Consider the following 21,542-nt stretch of genomic DNA (forward strand, 5'->3'; position numbering starts at 1 on the left):
ATTGTAAGTAATTTGTATTTTTCCTGCAGTCAAAGTGGTTTGTCAGTTAGTGAAGAGGGGGTCTGTCGCTTTCTCTCTGTCGACTGGTAATAACCAATCGCTTGTTGACACTTCGTCATAATGTGTTGATGGCTGTATTCCTGCTTTACTGTTATCATTCTTCTATGTAGAGAACTCAGGTTTGTATAGTGAGGAAAATTATAGATTACAGTACTTCCAAATTTTTTATTTTTTATTCATTACTTACATTGTATGTACTGTAGCTTATTTGCTATTCCCTTATTTCCTCTCCTCACTGGGCTACTTTCCCTGATGGAGCCCTTGGGTATGTAACATTCAGCTTTTCTAAGCAGGGCTGTTAGCTTGGCTATTAATGATGATAATAGTAATACAATAATAACGAGGAGCACTCAGTTGATCGCAGTCCTACGCCGCGGCAGCTTATTTCTTAACTTTTTGCTCAACCTTGACCTTGATCTTTGACCTTAACGTGTAATAATTCAATGACATGGATTTTCATACACTCAAATATGAACCAAATTTGAAGTGTCTGTGACAACAGTGTCCAAACTTATGGCTGATTTTGTGAATTGGACATTTTGCTTAACCTTGACCTTTGACCTTGAGCTTCTAAAGTTTGATAATTTCCAGCTTTTTACATAACAGTTGATCTCTGCAAGTTTCATTACTCTACGATTAAAACTGTGGCCAGGAAGCTGTTCACAAACAAACACACACACAAATTACAAATAGGGGCAAAAGCATAACCTCCTTACAACTTCATTGGCGGAGGTAATGATATAGTACAGGTATATCAGAATTTATACAAAAGTCAAGGTTCCCTGTGAGTTACAAGTAAAACAATAAATACTTGTCAATATGTATGAATAAAGAACCACTAAGGGTGGTGCACATGTGAATTACTGGTGCTATTATGGAAAGCTGCCGACTGGAAGACATACAAGGATATGACCCACCTGATACTAGTGTTCTTGTGAGTTTTTACTAGATATGTATGGAGATTACCTCACGACTGATAAAGTAACATGTGTTCAGTGGGTTGTAATGAACAGTATTTTGGAAAAAAATATATGTAAAACATTAAAAATTGGTTTGTGATAAAACTTTTTATTTTTCTGAATAGTTGCATTAGATTTTACTTTTCTTCCCAAATTATTCTCCTCGTTAAATTTGATTAGTGCCAATGCCCTTCAATGTTAGGATGCCAGAGAATTTTAAATCAATTAATCGTTTAATATAAAACAGAAGTTGCTTACAATTTCATGATTCACTTTTTTATTGATACAATGATTTTAAGATTGTAAAAACAATTTTTCTAATTTTTGTACACACAATTGCTTGACTCTCTCGATGAAGGAAATCTACATATGAAATATATATTTCCAACAGAGTCTTATATTTTTTCTTCTTGTTTGATGGCTATTAGATATTTTGAGAGCTATTCATTCCATTGCCAAGTAATTTGTGCTTGGAATTGCTATGCATCCATCTACTTACTATCCATGGTAGTTTTATTAGGATTTGAATGTTGAGACAGGCCTGTTCCTCTTGCGTGCTTTGGCTTCAACTATCATCTGTGCTTGACGCTTGATGAACTTCCTGGTCAAAGACTCTTCCTCCTCTCCACTGTCTGCTCCTTCTTCAGCCTGAAAAAAGAATATCCAAAACAGTAAAATGGCAACTTGTCTTATAATCAAAAGAAAGCAATTAATAGTCTTCTTGAAAAGAACAAACTTTACATTTATGACTTATCGTCTAATTATTTTTTTCTGGAAGAGCGCTGACTATGCAAAGTGCCATTACCCTTAAGCTTTGCAAAAGGTTAGTGATGCATAAGCATATATAATCTAATTTCAGAGCTAAGAAAATCTTTTTTTTTAGTTACAATCAAGTCTTGGATATCAGTTTACTTTAATTTTCTACCATGTTTTTTGTAGGAACTATACATTTATGTATTTGCACTGGTTATTAAGAGGTTGTTGATTCACTCAAGGAAGACTGGTGTCGAAGAAATTTTTTTAGCAAGTAAGTAGTTTTCTGTATATATTTCAATAAGGCTTCTGATCTGTTGGCATTTTTTAATCCTTACCTGTGGTTGTGCTACCTTTGTTGATGGACCTGATGCTGGGAAGGCTACTCTAATGTTTTCAGGTGATGTGAGCATTCCCCCATTCTCACGCTCTTCCTCAAACATTTCTGTTAGCTGTTAGAACATATATAGAGTCATTTTGATAATGATAAATAAATAAAATTCTTCATAAGTAAAAGTGTCAAAACTCATGTATAGAATTAAGTTCTAATGAAGCTACTTCTTGCTGCTGAATTAAAGAATGTTTATGAGAAACTAACCTTTGATTCTATTACAATATCCATGAATGCTTCCATGAGTTCTGTTGCTTGTTCAGAACAGTAAGACATAAGAATAACCAAATACTGCAGTGATGACTGAACACGGGGCGGTCGTTCTTTTTCTGCAGTCTGAAAATAAATCTTCAAGATTCAGTTTGAAAATTGATGCCATTTTATGTCTATAGATATAGAAATTGGTACTAGAAGCTTGATAGATAATTCAAAAATTCACTTTAAAAAGTTTCCACAATTGTGTGTTGTTGCATGATTAGATATTAGGTTGGCCAAAGCACTAAACACTAGCTAAGATACTACCATTAGGGGAAAAGTAAAGCCCTTCCAAAAAAAGCGAGAGTAATGTTGGATTCATAAGTCTAGGTACTGCTCTTTCTCTTTGCCCTCTTGCATATAAAATGCTTTGGCGTTTTATCTATTCATTCTTTTTTCTTTATTCTTTATTTGCCTAAACACTAGACAAAGCTGAATATACTGCAGACTTTTCACTTTCAAAATATCTACCTGGTGTATATTAAACTCTGTATTGAGTAATCAACTGTCAACACTTGGTTGCAAGCATTAACATATTCAGGGGTTTGGTTTGTCAATAAGTACACAAACAGCACATGATAAAAAACATATCTCGAAAATAAAGAATGAGCTTAGGTAAAAAAAAAAAAACTATCTGGAAGTCATTTTGTAGGTAGGTGTTGCAAAGTTTCCAGACAAAGGTAAAAAACAAGCAAGAACATTAAAAGTAATTACAGTACCATAGCTGTAAAAAAAAAAAAAAAAAAATGGAAAAAAAAAGTGATGAAGATGCTGAATAGAAAGGTTTCAGGAAGTATGGCATAAAGGAACTTTTTGTAGTGTGTTGGTGCCATCAGTGCACCTTAGCTTCACTTGCTTTATATCCTATTCCTGACTATTACCTCAAATGTAATTCTAGGATTTTACCCTAGATGCACTTGGGCACCGAGTGTCCCCATTGACCTCATTGCTGGGCTATTTAGCCCATATTCATAAATCCATGCTACACTCAGGCACACTATTCTATCTTATTTCTCTTCCTCTTGTTTTGTTAAAGTTTTTGTAGTTTATATTTGTGATATTTTAATGTTGTTACTCTTAAAATATTTTATTTTCCTTGTTTCCTTTCCTCACTGGGCTATTTTCCCTGATGGAGCCCCTCGGCTTATAGCATCCTGCTTTTCCAAGTAATAATAATAATAATAATAAGGGAACTGTCACAAAAACAGTGATGGAGATAAGCATAAAATTCAAGATGGTAACTAGAGACATGAATATTAGTTGTTTTCAGGAGTTAAAGGCCTTGTGGGTGGATGGCGATGGAATTACACAAAAGTGATAGGCATTTGCCAAACATACTCAGTATATGGGATTCATGCTGAAATCAATTGCCCAGCCCTCATACATGTTCCCAATGCATTCGACTCAGTGTTTCTTCCGCTCCCAGATTTTCTGACTGCACACGATTTTGGTTGTGGATGGAATTCGTGCTGTAATACATTCACAATACATACACAATCCATACGCAATGTTATTCGCTGTTTTTGGCCTTTATCCACAACTCACTAGTAATTGCGTGTTGGTAGCAGAGTGGGAGCATATGTATTGTGTATGTATACTGAATTTATAGCGTACCTAGGATATCCATACTACGAATTATAAGAATACATTCCAAATACATAGCATATAATTTGCGAACCAATACCGATTGGAGACCGGGAACCCAAGATTGTATAGAAAGTGTGCCAGAACTGGACTCACGTCAATTGTCATCTGGTTCTGGAGTAGTATACACTTATACAGTGAACCCTCGTTTATCGCGGTAGATAGGTTCCAGACCTGGCCGCGATAGGTGAAAATCCGCGAAGTAGTAACACCATATTTACCTATTTATTTAACATGTATATTCAGACTTTTAAAACCTTCCCTTGTACGTAGTACTGTTAACAAACTACCCTTTAATGTACAGAACACTTAATGCATGTACTAACGTACCCTAAACTAAAACAGGCACAAATATTAAAGGCGACTTTATATCATGCGTTTCCTAAACACGCCAAAAAGCACGATAAAAAATGGCAACCAATGTTTTGTTTACGTTTATCTCTGATTATAATGAAGAAACAAACGCATTTACACATCTGTGTAAAGGTTAGTTTTTGCATCAATTATATTGATTATTCAGTACAGTATGTTGATTTGGTTATTACTAATGTTTTACTTAATTTTTCTTAGGACTTCCAAATGAAATGTTTTTCTTTATGACGCCGCCTGAAACGACGGCGTCATAGAGTACGCTCAGTAAACAAACTAAGGAATTTAACCCGCATGATGAAAGTGATAAATAATGATATTACAGTAAAAGCTTTTATAAAATGTTATTACAAATATTATTTACCGTATCTATATAAAATCATACATACGTAGCAAAGCAGGAAAACAATCTACGAGAGAGAGAGAGAGAGTTGTTTTACATACGTAAATGTAAATTTTAAACAAAACAAAAATAGCCCCATTTCATATAAAATAGATTACAAATATTTTACTTTATCATATTACAGTAGTCTGTATAATACTGTAAAGTTCAGTACAGTATGTTGTTGTTAAAGTCGTGGCGATGAAATTCACACGAAACAAAAACACGCCATTTGATTACAACAGCTGATTCATTCTCTCTCTCTCTCTCTCTCTCTCTCTCTCTCTCTCTCTCTCTCTCTCTCTCTCTCTCTCTCTCTCTCTCTCTCTCTCTCTCTCTCTCTTCGTGTTATACAATACTTACATTAAGATGAAGAAACTAAAATTAGTTTTCTTAGTGTCAATTAAATACGAAACGAAATAATTAGGCCGAGTTTACATCCATTTCAATCATAGCTAAAAATAGGGCATCCGATTTCATCAGCAAACCACTATTTTTTGGGAAATATCATTTTATTCTAGAAAATTGCCACTCTTTAAATAGTTAATTGCACATTAAGAAAGCGTGTACTTTTGTTTTTAAATTTCGGGTGTGTTTTAAAAATCGAGTATTGTTGACTTTTTTTTTTTTACTTTTGGCTGTGATTAGATCAGCTGTCATCTAGCTGCCGCTCTTGAGTGTGTACGAATACACTAACAAAGTATCATTTATACCATTTCTTAACTTATTCAAACCATCTACAGTATACAGTTGATATTACATAAGCACCAATGTGTTATAACCTATCAAATTTTTTTATTTATTACATTTAAACCCCCCTCTCTCTCTCTCTCTCTCTCTCTCTCTCTCTCTCTCTCTCTCTCTCTCTCTCTCTCTCTCTCTACCTCTCTCTCTCTCTCTCTCTACCTCTACCTCTCTCTCTACCTCTCTCTCTCTCTACCTCTCTCTCGCTCTCTCTCTCTCTCTGTGGGCTACTTTTCACTACCTCCCATTCCTTACCTCTCTCTATCTCTCTAACAAATGATATCTTTGTTGCTCCTCAAAGTTTCATTTATATTGAAAATCAATCATGATTCAATTTTCCTTACTTTCTCCAATCTCGCACCATCGGTCACATCGCGGTATTTTCGATATTTCCGGAAAATCCGCGATATATGTATAGACATGGGTTATGAAAAAAATCCGCGAAGTGGTGAATCCGCGATGGTCGAACCGCGAAATAGCGAGGGTTCACTGTACAGTATACCATAAACTCTCAAAGAGGCCATATCATTGTTGCTTTCACCCAACAACAATATCATAACAGTCAAGTTGCACAAATCTTGGAAGTGCTCCAGGAAAGAAGATGAAAGACTTGGTCAAGACTGGTCTGGGTCGGACACTCCGTATCCCAAACTCCGCACATAAGTAATGCTTCGCCGTCTCTGGGATACATCCGCTCTAGATCACTCATGTTTCACTTTGTTGGCAATGCGCCTGCTCTGCTTTCTCAATAGATACGCAAAAAAATACACCATTTTTCCGCATTGTACCCATTTTATACCAGCAATACAGTACTCGCAATACATCCGGCTTAATATAACGGTAATTTTCACCTCCGGACGGCTTCTGCAATGCTTTCCGCTTTTGTTCATAATACATCAGCGACACATTCTCAATACATATGTAAAATTCATACACTTCATATCCACACAGTATTGTGGAAAAAAATTAATATTTTGCGGCGGATGGCTGGAACCTAGCAAGATTGGCATCCTCGATTCATTCGCATTTCATCCATAGTTCTGTGGGACTGTGCCTTAAGGCAAAAAAGACCTGTCACAATAGACGTTTAAGGAAAAACTTAGTAACTGAAAAAGTGTGAGGCAACTTAATGGCATAGGCATGCAAGGCCAAGATTTAACAAAAAAGTGTGATAGATGAGACACAAAAGAATGAAAGAATAAAGTAGACTGTTACAGTCAGTGTGGTAGGTAATGCATGCGTTGGTTATCATAATTAGGAACCCCAGATTAAATATATTTCTCTCAAATTCTCCTCACTTGTATGTTAACTTCTCGCATACAAATTCCAGAAATGCTTCCCCATCCTAAATCATACCTTGCCTTTACAGCATTATGAAAATAACTGATTGCTCCATGTGGCCATTTAAGTCTACTCCTATCGCTATCTTTTGGCAGTGGAAATTGCACCCAATTATTCTACCACAAAAAATTCTAGCCTTTCAAAGAAATTCATAATTTCACGTGAGTTACAACCACTATTTCTGGGTCGACCTGTGACGGCCGGTGAAAAGGGTCCTTCTTTACACTTTTCTGATATAAACCTTCCAAATATACTAGAGAAAGATAAAAGCATGGAATGCAGAGGTTACTACCCTCGCGCGAGCACCTTGTGGGTGTCGTGTATAAAGCAGGGGCGCGTGAAAGCCACTATTCACAGGCTGTCTTCCATTTAGCTAATTCCTTCGTCAAAAGGGATGGGCCGATACAGAGGCACCAGCTACGCTACCAGAACCACGCCACCGACGCCCGACGCGAGCGCCATCTGAACAACATCCTTCTGTTTTGGACTTGCTAGCTTGGTCTGAGATTTTTGTGTTCTCGGTGTTTTCACGTTTCGTGGATTAATTTCATCATGGCCGAAGCTCCAACTTCACCCATACCAATGTTAAGTACCATAGTTTGTTTTGACAGCTTTTTGCAGTACCGAGCAGTTGTACTCTTCCCAGTATTGTGTTGTTTTTATTTTGACCGGCTTGGCCTTCCGCAGTGTCGGCAGCCATTGTTGTTTTGATTTGACTCGCTGGGAATTCATGTTAGTTTGCCCATTTGGTACTCTGTCAGTTAGGTTCTTGGTTAAGTCACTGGCCTTACACCTTTTTGAACCATTATTATTATTATTATTGTTATTATTTCCTATGGTACTTTTTGCTAGCAAGTCCAGTCTCGAACAAGAATAGCGTTCTGGCTTTATTATAGTTTAGTACCCGCCCTGAGAGGCGTTCGTCAGTGGACTATATCCTTTTAAATTTTGTTAAAGCAGACGTTATTCTTCGTTCGTAGTCTTGTATTTGACATTACAATTTTATTGTTATACTTATATCATATTATAGTGTGCTTAATTAGGTTCTTTATAGTGTAACCACGAGAGCGAGAGCATGGAGTTCTCGTTTTCTGTTGCTCAGTCACGAGTTACCCATTCTCTCGTTTTCTTTCTTAGCCTCGAGTAGGAGAGGTGGATTTCCCGTTTTCCGTTTTATACGATCACGGGTTCTCCCTCCCCCCTCTCCCTCTACGGGTATTTGATATCTTACGATTTATTTTATTTTGTGGTTACTGTTAATATAGCTAGCGTTATTAATAGTTCCTGTTTGTGTGTGAGTCATTGTTTTGGGCCAGCCTTATGACACCCCCTGTTCCCCTCGTAGTTCCGTCCTCTCCCCGCTACGGCTTGGGAGTAGGATCTGAACATTCATCCACTCCGCCGTGAGTTCTACTCCGCCATGAGGGATACTCATTGAGATTGGAATTATAGTTATATATCATTTGGAGTGCAACCCTCTGGCAGGGCCTCATCCCCCCGGTGGTCCCTTGCACCCAGACTCCGGCCACGGCCATATCCACACAAAATATTCATTATTAATCACAACTTGTTTATTCCGGACCTTTCACCGGAGATCACCAATACGCTTAGCAATGATGTTAGCCTTAGCTTTTAGCTACAGCTTGTATTTTATAATTTATTTAATTACGGGCCTGTCACTGAATCCTCGACCCTGTCGGAGGTTCCGCAGATTACATTAATTTATTTTATTCTTATTTTAATAATATTTATAGTGATACGGACCCATTTTAGATTGCTCCGGCACACTCCGGTGCAGAAAAATTTTATATTTAAAATATTTTAATATGGAGCTCCGGCTCTCAGTCATTGAACTATTCTATGCACACATACTTCATTCTATCTAGGCTCTGTTAGTAGATCTTAATCCCTTACCAGAGTCTCAAGGAACATCCAGACTTATGTCTCCTTTCTTTTACAGAAGGTCCGCTGCGCTGCCAAGGGCTGCCCCGCCTCTTTCAACGATCCTGTTGGACATGACCTCTGCCGATCGCATGCACATTGCGCTATCTCCTTTATTCGGGAGCCGGGACAAGCCCCATATATGGTGTGGTTCCCGGAATCGTGCTCGCTCTGTTACGAATGGTCCTCCTTACTCCTGAACGATGACGTAAGTTGGTTTTCTTTTTGTTCCTTTTATCCTTTGGCGATGATTTAATTTGTTCCTTAATTAGGTATACATTACTTATTTCGGAGAACGATCCTTCTCCTTCATCACTAATCCCATCAACTCTTTTAGGCCGATGATGAATCTCTTCGGTCGGCAAGAGCTGCTCTTCGTCCTTGGGTGTCGGGCTTCGGCAGGAATGCTCCGTCTGGCGCACCCTATCTCCTCGACGGAGACATGGCCTCCCGACTCTTCCCAGGCTCTACCACTGCAGCAGTCACTCCGGAGGTGGCTGCCCCTTTAATTGAAGCGGTCAGAGCGACCATCCCCACGGAAGACGAATCTCTTTTACCGGTGGACGTGTCAGATCTGCATCTAGACATCGAGCCCATGGACGAGCAGGTAGGTGGTGTCGAGTTGGTGGAAACCTTTTTATCTCCTACTCCTTCTTCTACCTCTTCCTTTCTCGGCTTTGATAAGCCTACGGCTTCTCCTCGCGATCCCTCCGTCCCCGTACGACCCAAGGTGAAGCCACTACGTACCAATAAGTCTTCAGCTTTGCCATTGTCTACGTCACCGGTCCCCGGACCCTCAACTGCTCCTGATGTTCCTATTGCTTCCTATAAAACCGTAACTTCTAAGAAGTCGAAGTCCGCCAAGTCCAAGGCTTCGTTGGCGGATGGCTCTCAGGTACCCTCCTTCCCCGTCGACCTGATCAGGGATATAGTCAAGGAGCAAATTCAGCAACATTCTGGGGCTATGACGGAGCTAAAAGATATGGTGCCGAATCTGATCCGCTCCGGAACTCAGATTCCTCCTCCTTCAGCCCCAGACGCGTCGAAGTTACCCCCCTTCGATAATAACAACCCTTGGAGGTTTGCCTTGCATGCTCCGTACTTAGATGGTGCCCTAACTCTAGATGGCATGGGCACCCGCCCTCTAGAGGACCTAGAATTCTACCCCCCGGGGCTAGAATTCCCATTCAACGGCTTCGTCCGCCTAAAGGAGCATGCCTTGGTTAGAATGGACAAGGTACCGAAGGAAACGGTGATATTTCCAAAAGAACAGGCCCAAGCTGTCTGGGCCAGGACTCTATCAGAATGGGGGTGTACCAACTCCAAGCTCAACCCACACAAAGGTGCCTACACTATTTTTACAACGGCATCGTCCATTACCTTGCCACTCATAGATAAAGTGACAGAGCTGACAATACAGGCCGTCAAGGAAGGCTCTGCCATGCCGGCTCTCAAAAAGACGGACTCCACTTCACTGCTCATTCCGAGTACCTCTGCCACCTTGGATGAAGCTTCTTCTACCTTCACGGTAGGGAAGCTAGACCCAGACTGCGCCTCTACTCTTTTTTCTGAGAAGCTTCCCAGATTACTAGAGAGTCTTCTCAAGACCGAGTTTGAGGCACGTAATAGGTTAGCTAGGTCCCTCCACTCCATCACCTCCATAGAGTCCCTAGCCTCTGTTTACCCGACGGAAACTTTGTTCAGGGTCTTCACAAAGAACCTGCTTCTGTCCTACCAAGTTGACCTCCACGACTTCTGGTCGGCTTGGGTTAGCTGCAGGAAATACGTTCTGTCTGAGGCTTCTATCAGACATGAACCGAACAGGCTGATAGCGTCCTCCTGCTGGGGTAAGAACCTATTCCCTCAGGATGAAGTTAATAAAGTTCTTCAGGACGCTGCGAGGGCAAACCAAAATTTGCAAGTAAGGTGGGGCCTCACGACCAAAAGGAAGATCGAATCCCACAAACAATCTTTCTTCAAGAAAAAGCAGAGATTTACCCCTTACAAGATGAACCGGGGTCACTACCACCAATCGGCAGTTCCCCACACGTCAACTCAGTCTTCCTCTGCTTTGTCTTCTCAGCAACCGGCTCCTCCTCAGCAGGTGGTCTACCTCACTGCTCCCCCAGGTACACAACCCAACCCCATGTCTTCTTGGATGTCCTCCCCTGCATACAACCCTAGCTACGAACCCTCCGGTTCCTTTCGTGGACACCAGAGAGGAAGCTACAGAGGTAGAGGACAGTTCCGCCATCGAGGCGGACCTCGATCAAGGGGTGCCCGGGGAGGGAAGGGACCTAAATTCACTCCCTCGCAATGATGTGATCCCGGTAGGGGGGAGACTTTATCACTTTCGATACCATTGGACCTTCAGTCCATGGGCTCACAGCATAATATCCAAAGGCTTAGGTTGGAAATGGTCACAGGGATCTCCACCTCCACTAGTGACCTTCTTCCAGAGACCCACTCCCATCCTGAAAGAGTACACCACAGAGTTACTCAAGAAGAAAGCAATCAAACGGGTTCGATCACTGAAATTCCAAGGCCGCCTATTTACAGTTCCAAAGAAAGACTCGTCGGCGTTGAGAGTAGTTCTGGACTTGTCAAAACTAAACTCTTTCATTCTCTGCGACAAGTTCCGTATGCTATCTCTCAGGTACGGACCTTACTTCCCCGTGGGGCCGTCACCACCTCTATCGATCTTACCGATGCCTATTATCATGTGCCAATAGCTTGAAACTTCTCTCCTTACCTAGGCTTCTGTCTAGGCAAGAAAGCCTTTGCGTTCAAAGTCATGCCCTTCGGTCTCAGCATTGCTCCCAGGATATTCACGAAACTGGGAGAGACAGTGCTCGAGCAACTCAGGAACCAAGGGATACAGATCATCGCCTATCTGGACGATTGGCTCATTTGGGCTCGGTCAAACCGGGAATGCAACAGAGCTACGACGAAGGTAATTCAATTTCTCGCCAAACTGGGATTCCAAGTCAATCTCCAAAAGTCTCGCCTACAACCATCAAGCCGCTTCGAATGGTTAGGCATCCGGTGGGACCTTTCAAAGCACACGCTCTCCCTTCCTCCCAGAAAGGTAAAGGGAGATAGCTTCCAAGATCAGGAACTTTCTCAAACACAAACAGGTGTCCAGAAGAGCTTTAGAAAGAATCCTCGGCCTTCTCCAATTTGCCTCAGTAACAGATCTCCTATTAAAAGCCAAACTCAAAGACATCAATCAAGTTTGGAGAAAGAGAGCTACAATACCTTTAAGAGACAAGATCTCGAAGATCCCCTCTGTCTTAAAAATGAGACTACGCCCATGGTCCGAACCGAGGAACCTCTCCAAATCGGTTCCTTTGCAATTCCCCCCTCTACAAGTGACACTTCATACAGACGCGTCTCTGAGTGGCTGGGGGGGTTACTCCCAACATCAGATGTTTCAGGACTCTTGGTCACCCGCCATGAAACAGTTCCATATCAATGTTCTCGAAGCCATGGCAGTGTTCTTGACCCTGAAGAGAATCTCTCCTCCGAGGTCGTCCCACATCAGAGTAGTTTCAGACAGCACAGCCGTAGTACACTGCATCAACAGAGGAGGATCCAAGTCACCCAACCTGAATCAGGTCCTGGTCACTATCTTCGCCTTGGCAGCAGACAAGAACCTGTTCCTGTCAGCAACTCACCCAGCAGGAGTCCAGAATGTGATAGCGGATTCACTACCCAGGACGAAACCACTGGAATCAGAATGGTCCCTAGACATAAATTCCTTCCGGTGGATACTCAGGCTGGTTCCGGGCCTCCAGGTAGATCTATTCACGACTCAACGGAATCACAAACTTCCCTGTTATGTGACCCCAAACCTGGACCCTCAGGCTTATGCCATGGACGCATTAACCCTGGATTGGAACCATTGGAAGAAGATTTACCAATTCCCTCCAGTGAATCTTCTAATGAAAGTTTTACACAAACTACGCTCCTTCCAAGGGGCAGTGGCTTTAGTAGCACCTCACTGGCCAAAAAGCAGTTGGTTTCCTCTCCTCCTCGAGTTGAAACTCCGTCCCTTCCGGATCCCATTCCCCAAACTGACCCAAGTAGTCCAAACTCGGACTGTGTCAGATTCCTCAAGGATAGCCAAAACCCTAACTTTGTGGACTTCATGAAGTTTGCAGCTCGTAGAGATGCGAACATCGGCCCGGAAAATGTCCTCTTTATAGAATCAGACAAAAGGGACTCTACAATTCGTCAATAGGATTCGGCCGTTAAGAAACTAGCAGATTTCTTAAAGAATTCAGACCATACTTTTATGACTCCTAATTTAGCCATCTCCTTCTTTAGGTCCATATTTGACAAAGGCCTAGCAGCTAGCACTATAACCACCATCAAGTCAGCTTTGAAGAAGGTCTTCCTTGTTGGGTTTAACATTAACCTGGCAGATTCCTATTTCTCATCTATTCCAAAAGCATGTGCTAGGCTTCGACCTTCGGTTCGTCCACAAAAGGTCTCATGGTCTCTGAACGATGTCCTCAAACTTGCGTCAGACACAGACAACGAATCCTGCTCCTATATCACTCTTCTTAGGAAGACTTTATTTCTAACGGCTTTGGCCTCGGGTGCTAGAATCTCAGAACTAGCAGCTCTCTCACGAAACTCAGAAAACATAGATTTCCTCCATTCAGGTGAAGTACTTCTTTCTCCAGACAGAGCTTTCCTAGCTAAAAATGAGGACCCACAAAATAGGTGGTCCCCTTGGAAGATTATTCCTCTTCTCCAAGATACTTCTCTGTGTCCAGTCACTACTCTCAGGGCCTTTTTGGCTAGAACTGCCACCCGCTCGTCTGGCCCCTTGTTTATCAGAGAACAAGGAGGTACTATTTCCATTCAAGGCATTAGGCAACAAATCCTATACTTCATTAAACAAGCTAATCCGGAATCATTTCCCCATGCTCATGATATCCGGTCAGTAGCTGCCTCCATCAATTATTTCCAAAATATGGGTTTTGATGACCTTAAAATGTACACGGGTTGGAAATCTCCTATGGTTTTCAAACGCCACTATCTAAAGAACTTACAGGCCCTTAAATACCCAACGGTTCCAGCTGGGAGCCTCGTCTCTCCCCATTGATCTCTTGTTCTTCCTTTCATCCATCTCTCCTCTTCTCCCTCCTACCCGCCACTCGCACCACGACGCCGCTCTCTTTGGTGGTTCGTTAGCCCTAAGTTTATTACATGTTTAGTTCCTATGGTTATTAACTGTTATTGTGTTTACCGTAACTTTAGTGTTGGGTTATTCTTAGCCATGTCAGTTTTGTTGCATATTGTGCTCTGATACTCGGAGGCTTCCTTGTTATCATGTTTATTTAGCCTTACGCTCACTATGTCCTTTGGCTAGTTTATAATTTATGTTTACTTACCTTAATATAATATATTATTTTACTTACATGGTGTTTATCTCTCTCCTCATTAGGTTACTATTTATTATTGGGCTTGGAAAGCATTCTCTGGTACATTTTCACCGGCCGTCACAGGTCGACCCAGAAGGATTTTGACGAAGGAAAAATCTATTTCTGGGGAAAGACCTGTGACGCCCGGTGAAACCCTTCCCTGTTATTTTGTACGATCCCACCCTTTCCTTTCCAAGCCATCATGTTCAATACAGAAGGATGTTGTTCAGATGGCGCTCGCGTCAGGCGTCGGTGGCGTGGTTCTGGTAGGGTAGCTGGTGCCTCTGTATCGGCCCATCCCTTTTGACGAAGGAATTAGTTAAATGGAAGACAGCCTGTGAATAGTGGCTTTCACGCGCCCCTGCTTTATACACGACACCCACAAGGTGCTCGCGCGAGGGTAGTAACCTCTGCATTCCATGCTTTTATCTTTCTCTGGTATATTTGGAAGGTTTATATCAGAAAAGTGTAAAGAAGGACCCTTTTCACCGGGCGTCACAGGTCTCTCCCCAGAAATAGATTTTTCCTTCGTCAAAATCCCTTAATACCCCTCCATCCCTGCCTTGGTATTTGACAGTAGACTATTCCTTTTACCTCCCCGCAAGTTTTCACTAATAGCGAGTTTTATTAATGCCATGTTTTTAGTAGATTCGGGTATTCAAAGAAAGTTTATGATAACATGTTTTTCTTATGCTTGGTGTAATTTATCTCAATTTGTGTTGAAATATGTGAAAAGTTACAAAATTATGCAGCATGCATCCGAAAATAAACTCCTGTTGTTGACTTCAGCGTGTTACTATCCCAATACTTTGTATCCCTTTATTTGTTAATATTATTTATTGACAAAACTTATCTGAGGGAGAAATTTAGCTTAGTAAATAAGTTTTGATTGACATTACTTGGGTAATTATTTGAAAACCAATACTATTTGGACAAAATATTTGCAACCAATCAGCTACTAGGAAACTTTCCAAGCTGAAAGGCTAAAGAGTATAGTTACTTATGATTTGGACACAATTTAAGTGCCATTGATTTAGAACCACCAGGAACAAGTGAAATGGTGGGACAACACTCTTGGTTTGGGGTTGGTTGCTGTTGGAAGTCCAAATGTGTCTTTTCATGGATGCTTCCCCCCAAAAAAAGGGGGGGGGGTGCCAACTATTGCTATTGTTAGGAAGGTAGCCGGAGAATGAAACGGCATTACATATCAATTGCTTGGAACTCTCAGCAGTGCTCAATGCTCTTCGGGTACACTAGTCTGTTGATGGCAAGGTATGTAATGTTTTTTCAGACCTCATGACAGCTGTGGTTTACATGCAAAAGCAAAGAAGAACAAGATCAGAGTCCTTGTTTCTTATAGTGGATGGATCTGAGTTTGGTCATTTTTGTACCCCAGTTTACTCCAGAGAAGTTGAATGTAATAGAAGATTAGTTAAGCAGAAAACAACAATGATTTCAAAACAAGTGCTCTTTATATTATTTTAGGGTTCAAAAGATTTGTACTGTATTTGGTTGGGAAGATCAAACATGACATATTTGCGAGATCCTCCATCGAAAAGGTCGAGGTGTTTTGCTCTCTGGTTCTGGTTCCCCTCCCATGGAAGGTGGTTACCCTTTTACAGGAATTGTCAAACCTAAACTTGTATGCTTTTCCTCTGTTTTCAATTATACGAGGAGTGATAAACAAATTCAGGATATTTTCAAACAGCAGGATGACCTTGGGTGCTCTCATTTTGGTTGTAGGGGTGGGGGTTTACAGATCTATGCTTTGTCGTCGGAGTATTTGTAGTTATTACCTTACAGGACCAATCTTTTCTGACAACCAGTTTCAAGATCAATTCACCCAAACCCCTACATGCAGAATTTAACTGCAAGTAGACTGTCTGCCAACTACTCAAAGAGAAGGGGTTTTCTAGGTCTCTAGATTTGTCTGTTTTAGGTTCCAAAAGGCAATGGCCAATAATTTACGTCGAAGGCAGTGGAATATGTATTTTGATTAGTGCAAGTCCATGAATGTTTCAGTTACAAGAACTATCTATCTATATACCAAGGCACTTTCCCCAATTTTGGGGGGTTTGCCAACATCAAACAAATGAAAAAAGGGGAACTTTCCTCTCTACGCTCCTCCCAGCCTGACGAGGGGATCAACCGAGTTCGGCTGGTACTGCGAGGATGCCTCAGCCCACCCTCCTCTGTTATCCACCACAGATGAAGCTTCATAACGCTGAATCCCCTACTGCTGCTACCTCCACGGTCATACAAGGCGACCGGAAGGAGCAGTAGGGCCTACCGGAACTGCGTCACAATTGCTCTCCATTCATTCCTATTTCTAACATGCTCTCTTGCCTCTCTCACATCTATCCTCCTATCATCCAGAGCTTTCTCGACTCCATCCATCAACCCAAACCTTGTACTTCTCCCATCAACTCTTGCATTCATCACCTTTAGCAGACAGCCATTTTCCATTCTCTAGTTTGGATAATATTGTAGGTTTTGCATTGCTGGTTTTATGAAAGGAAATTGTCTATTAAAGGTTATAGATCCATGTTTACCATAATACTGCATTCAGGCATATGGAATTAGATTTATCCAGTGCACATATAAGTGTGGATGTGTTCAGGTCCATTGCAATTACAAAATGTCCGGTTGTCAGGTCTGGTATAGGAATCTATTTGTAAAGTTACAATATCTATGGAGTCCTTATTTCAAACTTTAGTATGATCTTTCTTTCAAAGATCCTAGCCTGTAGCCAAGACCCTTTTTGTGTTAACTTGGCTTCACCTAATTGAATTAGTGAGCTACATCCACTATACAAATATTTAGGTTTTGGTGTTGAGAGAATGGTCTTGTCTTAATTACCTTCCTCAAGGTGAAAAATATTCCATAATTTTTCTACAATCCTTTGGAAGAAAGGGTAATTTTTTTGTCAGAAAACAGTTTAGTTCATTTAGTAAGAGCATTAGAAAATGTTTATGAGAAATTTAAGTGTTGGGTTTTGTAGTAAATATATGATTCTAGGGTCAAATATGGAAATGTGATTTGAAAGGAATTCTAGGTAGTAAATTCCTTTAAATTGGTATTGGTTTTAAACCTCATTGGTATTTAGTGTTAAATCTTATCTTTCTGGATTCCTGATTTATTGGGTTACAACTGAGGAGGTCTGGCTGTTAAATATCTCATAAGACTTGAGTTGTAGGGTTGGTAATAAATTTTATGGGAATTTACTGTTTTGTGGTAGATGAGTAGTTCTAAGTAGAACATTTTCCTTACCTTGACAGGAAGTGCATCCATATGGAGCAGGGGTTGGGTGGGCAATAAGTAAAAAGGGTAGCTGCAAATTGGAGGATATGTATAAGGTAAACTATTGCTGAATAGAAATATCTCATTACAAGTGTGAGTAAAAAGTATGATGGTCGCAATATGAATGTGGACACCAACAAAGCAAACATACACTTTTTTAAGTAAAAAATTTACCATTTCAAGATTTATTGCTAAAGATTAGTTAGTAGATTGTTCAGTAATTTACCCTGTATTACAAAATAGGAAATGACGGCGAGATATGTCCACCAGCTGGGTGACACTGTTATCTTGAACAATTAGGGGGTTTAGACCTATAATCGGAGTGGAGAGAACTTTCATTTTATCTTACTGTGGGAATTATTTATATACTAAAGTTTATAATGGTGATTGTGTTACTAAAGTAATTTAAAGTAAGAGAGTTGTAAAGTGGTTATAGTAAAAAGAAAATCTTGGAAATTGGTGTCTTATGCTTTTTTAGGCACCTACATATAGATGGTCTCTATTTTAGTGTGAAAATTTGTTAGATTCTTTTACAAAAGACAGAAAGTGTAGTATTTACTACCACAGTATTTTGTTTTCTTTACCCTTGGAAATTCAAAGTACTGTAGCTTGACATGAAGAGAGCCATGTAAAATTTTATGCTGAACATTGAATTTATAGGTGCGTAGTTTTTAAGTGTGCTGAACAGCATAGATACAGTACAGGTATAGGTTATAAGAGTATAGAAAGCAGAAAATTCTAAAATAGTTCTATAGGACTTTAGAATTTAAACCCCCTATGGGGTTAGTTGCTCAAGTTATTGGGCTTCTAAAATATAAAAAGGCCTTTGTTCCGTAACTGGAATACAAACCACGCTATTTAATAGGGGTATTACTTTCGGCGTTACTGAAATGACGAGCCATAAAAATTTAACGAGGGTTTACTACCCACACCACTAGTTACGGGGGTAGGGGAGGCTAGCTTGCTACAACCCCCCCCCCCACACACACACACACACACACACCTGTGCTTGACCTCACTTTGCTTTTGGCTCGGAGCGAAAGCAGTTGTTTCCTCTCTCCCTCCTCGCCTATTTTGGACTGTTATTAATTTTTGTCTTTTAACTTACTTTTTCTTATACTTGTGTATATATATATATATATATATATATATATATATATATATATATATATATATATATATATATATATATATATATATATATATATATATAACATTCTTAATGTTTACAGTATGTATATATATGTGTGTAGAAATGTGGTAAGTTTCCTTTTCAGTGTTTGTGCTGTGTGTGTGATACATCTACGACAACGACACTTGCGTAGTAGCAAGGCCAGAACAGTACCACTTCGTGGGGAACAACCTCTCCCTCTCTGGTCCATCGGTCTTCCCGTCGGCGTATATCCGTTAACTTGGCCGCCGCAGGGGAATCGTCATCGCCTGGATCCTCTTCATTCAACTTTTGTCTTCGCCTTTTCCTCTTTTCCTACAGGAAACTTGGATTCTGAGCGAAGGGAATGTGGCCTTTTAAAGATTGACTACGGTCTCTCTCTTCTTGAGGTCGTTCACCTTTACTACAACAGCGTACTATTGGGGAAGCTCCTTTCCTGTCCGCGGGTTAGGTTGCTCTTCCGATTGTTTGTCTCAATTATTTTTAGTGAAAATCTAATTGTATTTTAACTTTTCAGCTTTCTCCGTGGGGAACACTTCCCTTCGGGGAGTCAGTGGTTCTCACTATTAGTGAATATTCTTAGCTGATTTGAATAATTATAATTCTGTTTTTATTACAGTTACTCCGCTCCCCCCCTTCTCCCGTGGATGTCGTCTGGGGAAGGAAAGGCGCAATACTTAATTCTTATTTTATGTTGTTCCCTCGGGGTTCCTGTTCGGAGTTCCTCCCTAGGGAATTTCTGTTAAATAATTATTTAATTTTATTTTCCCAGTTAACTATGCAGTTTTTCTTCGTTCGACTAAAGAATGCCAACGAAGCAGAGCTGTTCTGTTCATGCGTGGGGAATCTGCTGTCACTGCTGTCCCTCAGAGGACGTCGTCATGGGTGTCATCCCTGCTCTTAGAAGTACTCCCGTGACAACATGGCAAGCACTTCAGATCATCTTAGAACGCTAAGGAGGTTCGCCTCCAGGGGTTGGACAACTTCCCTTCCGAGGGAAGTTTCCTCCCCAGGTGTGAGGTTGTTTCTCGCTTCAGAGGGAGAACTTCCCACATCTAATAAATTCATCACCTCCGACTGCTGTTGCTGCCCTTCGGCCAGACTTCTCTCCCCCCTTGCTGAGTTTCTCTTCCTTCAGGGGTGGAGCACGGCCTTGGCAAGTCTCTTCTACGAAGTGTTCACCTCTTTCGTTCGCGAGAGAGGCCACTCATAGAGACTCCTCTTTGGAGGATCGCTACTGCTATGGTCAGCTTGCTGATCCACTGGCCGTAAGGGGCATCATCATGGGCGTCTTCTAGTCTCTTGTACGAAGTGTTCACCTCTCTCGTTCGCGAGAGAGGCCACTCATAGAGATTCCTCTTCGGAGGATTGCTACTGCTAAGGTCAGCTTGCTGATCCACCCGTCATCACGAGTGTCTTCAAGTCTCTTCTACGAAGTATTCACCTCTCTCGTTCGCGGGAGAGGCCTCTCATAAAGACACCTCTTCGGAGGATTATGCAGACCTTCCAGCACAGCCTGATCGTCCTGCCAGTTGACCTACCGATCTACCAGCGCAACCTTGTGCTGCAACGTAGTCCTTTGGACTTCAGTCCTGGACTCTTAATACGGACCTTTTACGGTCCCCCATCGGTGGATGCTCACCCTTCCAAGGGGCACATCCCAGTTCCTGATTGTCCTGCCAGCTGACCTGCCGATCTACCAGCGCAACCTTGCTCTGCAACGAAGGACTTCGGTCCTGGACTCTAACGCAGACCTGCTAACGGTCCCCATCGGTAGATGCTCGCCCTTTTTTAAAGGGCACATCCCAGTTCCTGATCGTCCTGCCACTGGTTAACCTACCAGCTGACCCGCCAACCTACTAGCTCTATCTTCGCGCGCGAGTGCCGATGGTCTCCCGTGCGCGGGTGCCGATGGTCTCCCGTGCGCGGGCTCGTCAACATTCTTACGCGTGCAAGCGACAACGATCTTCCAGGCGGGGGTACCGATGGTCTCCCGACTTTCTTCCTCGCGCGGGCGCCTAGGGTCTCGCGCGCGCGCACCAACAGTATTGCGCGTGTGCGGGCCGACTTTCTTCTGAGCGTGGTCTTCGTGCGCCAACAGTCTACCGCTCACCGACGGCCTTACGTGCGGGCGCGCGCCGACAGTCTTCTATGTGCGGACGCCGATGGTCTTCCGCACGCACGCGCCAACAGTCTCCACGTAGTACTCTCACGCACGCGCCAATGCTCCCACTCTTGCGCAACTAGGCATGCTTCGGTGCTTTCTAGGGAGAATGCACAAAACTACACAGTGCCTTACTGCGCACCAGCACTCTTCCTCACTTTCCTGCGCCCTCCTGCGCAGTTACGGTCCCGGATCCATGCGCCAGCTCTTGCCAGAGAGTCAAGGCTCGCAGATCCAATGCACCAGCTCTTGCTTAAGAACCAGCGCTTGCCTGCTCTCGAGGCAGATATTAAGCACCAGCATCATCCTGTGTGCCATCGATCCAGACTCACCTACACACTTACTCAATTGTCAGTGAAAAGGAATAAAACTTTTTGGACAGGTCACCATTGCCCCATTCCTCCCCGCAAGCACATAAACATTGCCACCGGGAAAAGAGAAATAAGGCTCCACAGAAGGATTCAAGATCCCAAAGATTCCATCCTACAAGGGAATCGAATCGGGGAATCCTTGGTGTCCCTGTCTCTTCTGAAGTTTCTTTTTTCCTTGTCAAACCACCGGCAGCAAGCAGGAAAGCATCAACAGACTGATCTCTAGATCACTGTTTGCTGATGGCTAGTTCACAGTTTACTG

The 21,542-nt window shown here is 41.9% G+C and overlaps 1 protein-coding gene across 1 annotated transcript in view; it reads right to left on the reverse strand.

Moving 5' to 3' along the window:
* Window positions 1-710: 710 nt before the first annotated feature.
* CCDC151 (Coiled-coil domain containing protein 151) overlaps window positions 711-21,542 on the reverse strand; it is a 197,044-nt gene continuing 176,212 nt past the window's right edge. Inside the window, exons 11-13 of the mRNA XM_068376116.1 lie at window positions 2,371-2,499; window positions 2,111-2,224; window positions 711-1,667 (exon numbers count right to left, since the gene is read on the reverse strand). Coding sequence (XP_068232217.1) covers window positions 1,536-1,667; window positions 2,111-2,224; window positions 2,371-2,499 — 375 coding nt within the window. The 3' untranslated portion in view covers window positions 711-1,535. The remainder of the gene's footprint in view (window positions 1,668-2,110; window positions 2,225-2,370; window positions 2,500-21,542) is intronic.

Source organism: Palaemon carinicauda, chromosome 6, assembly GCF_036898095.1.
Source record: "Palaemon carinicauda isolate YSFRI2023 chromosome 6, ASM3689809v2, whole genome shotgun sequence".
Taxonomy (NCBI): domain Eukaryota; kingdom Metazoa; phylum Arthropoda; class Malacostraca; order Decapoda; family Palaemonidae; genus Palaemon; species Palaemon carinicauda.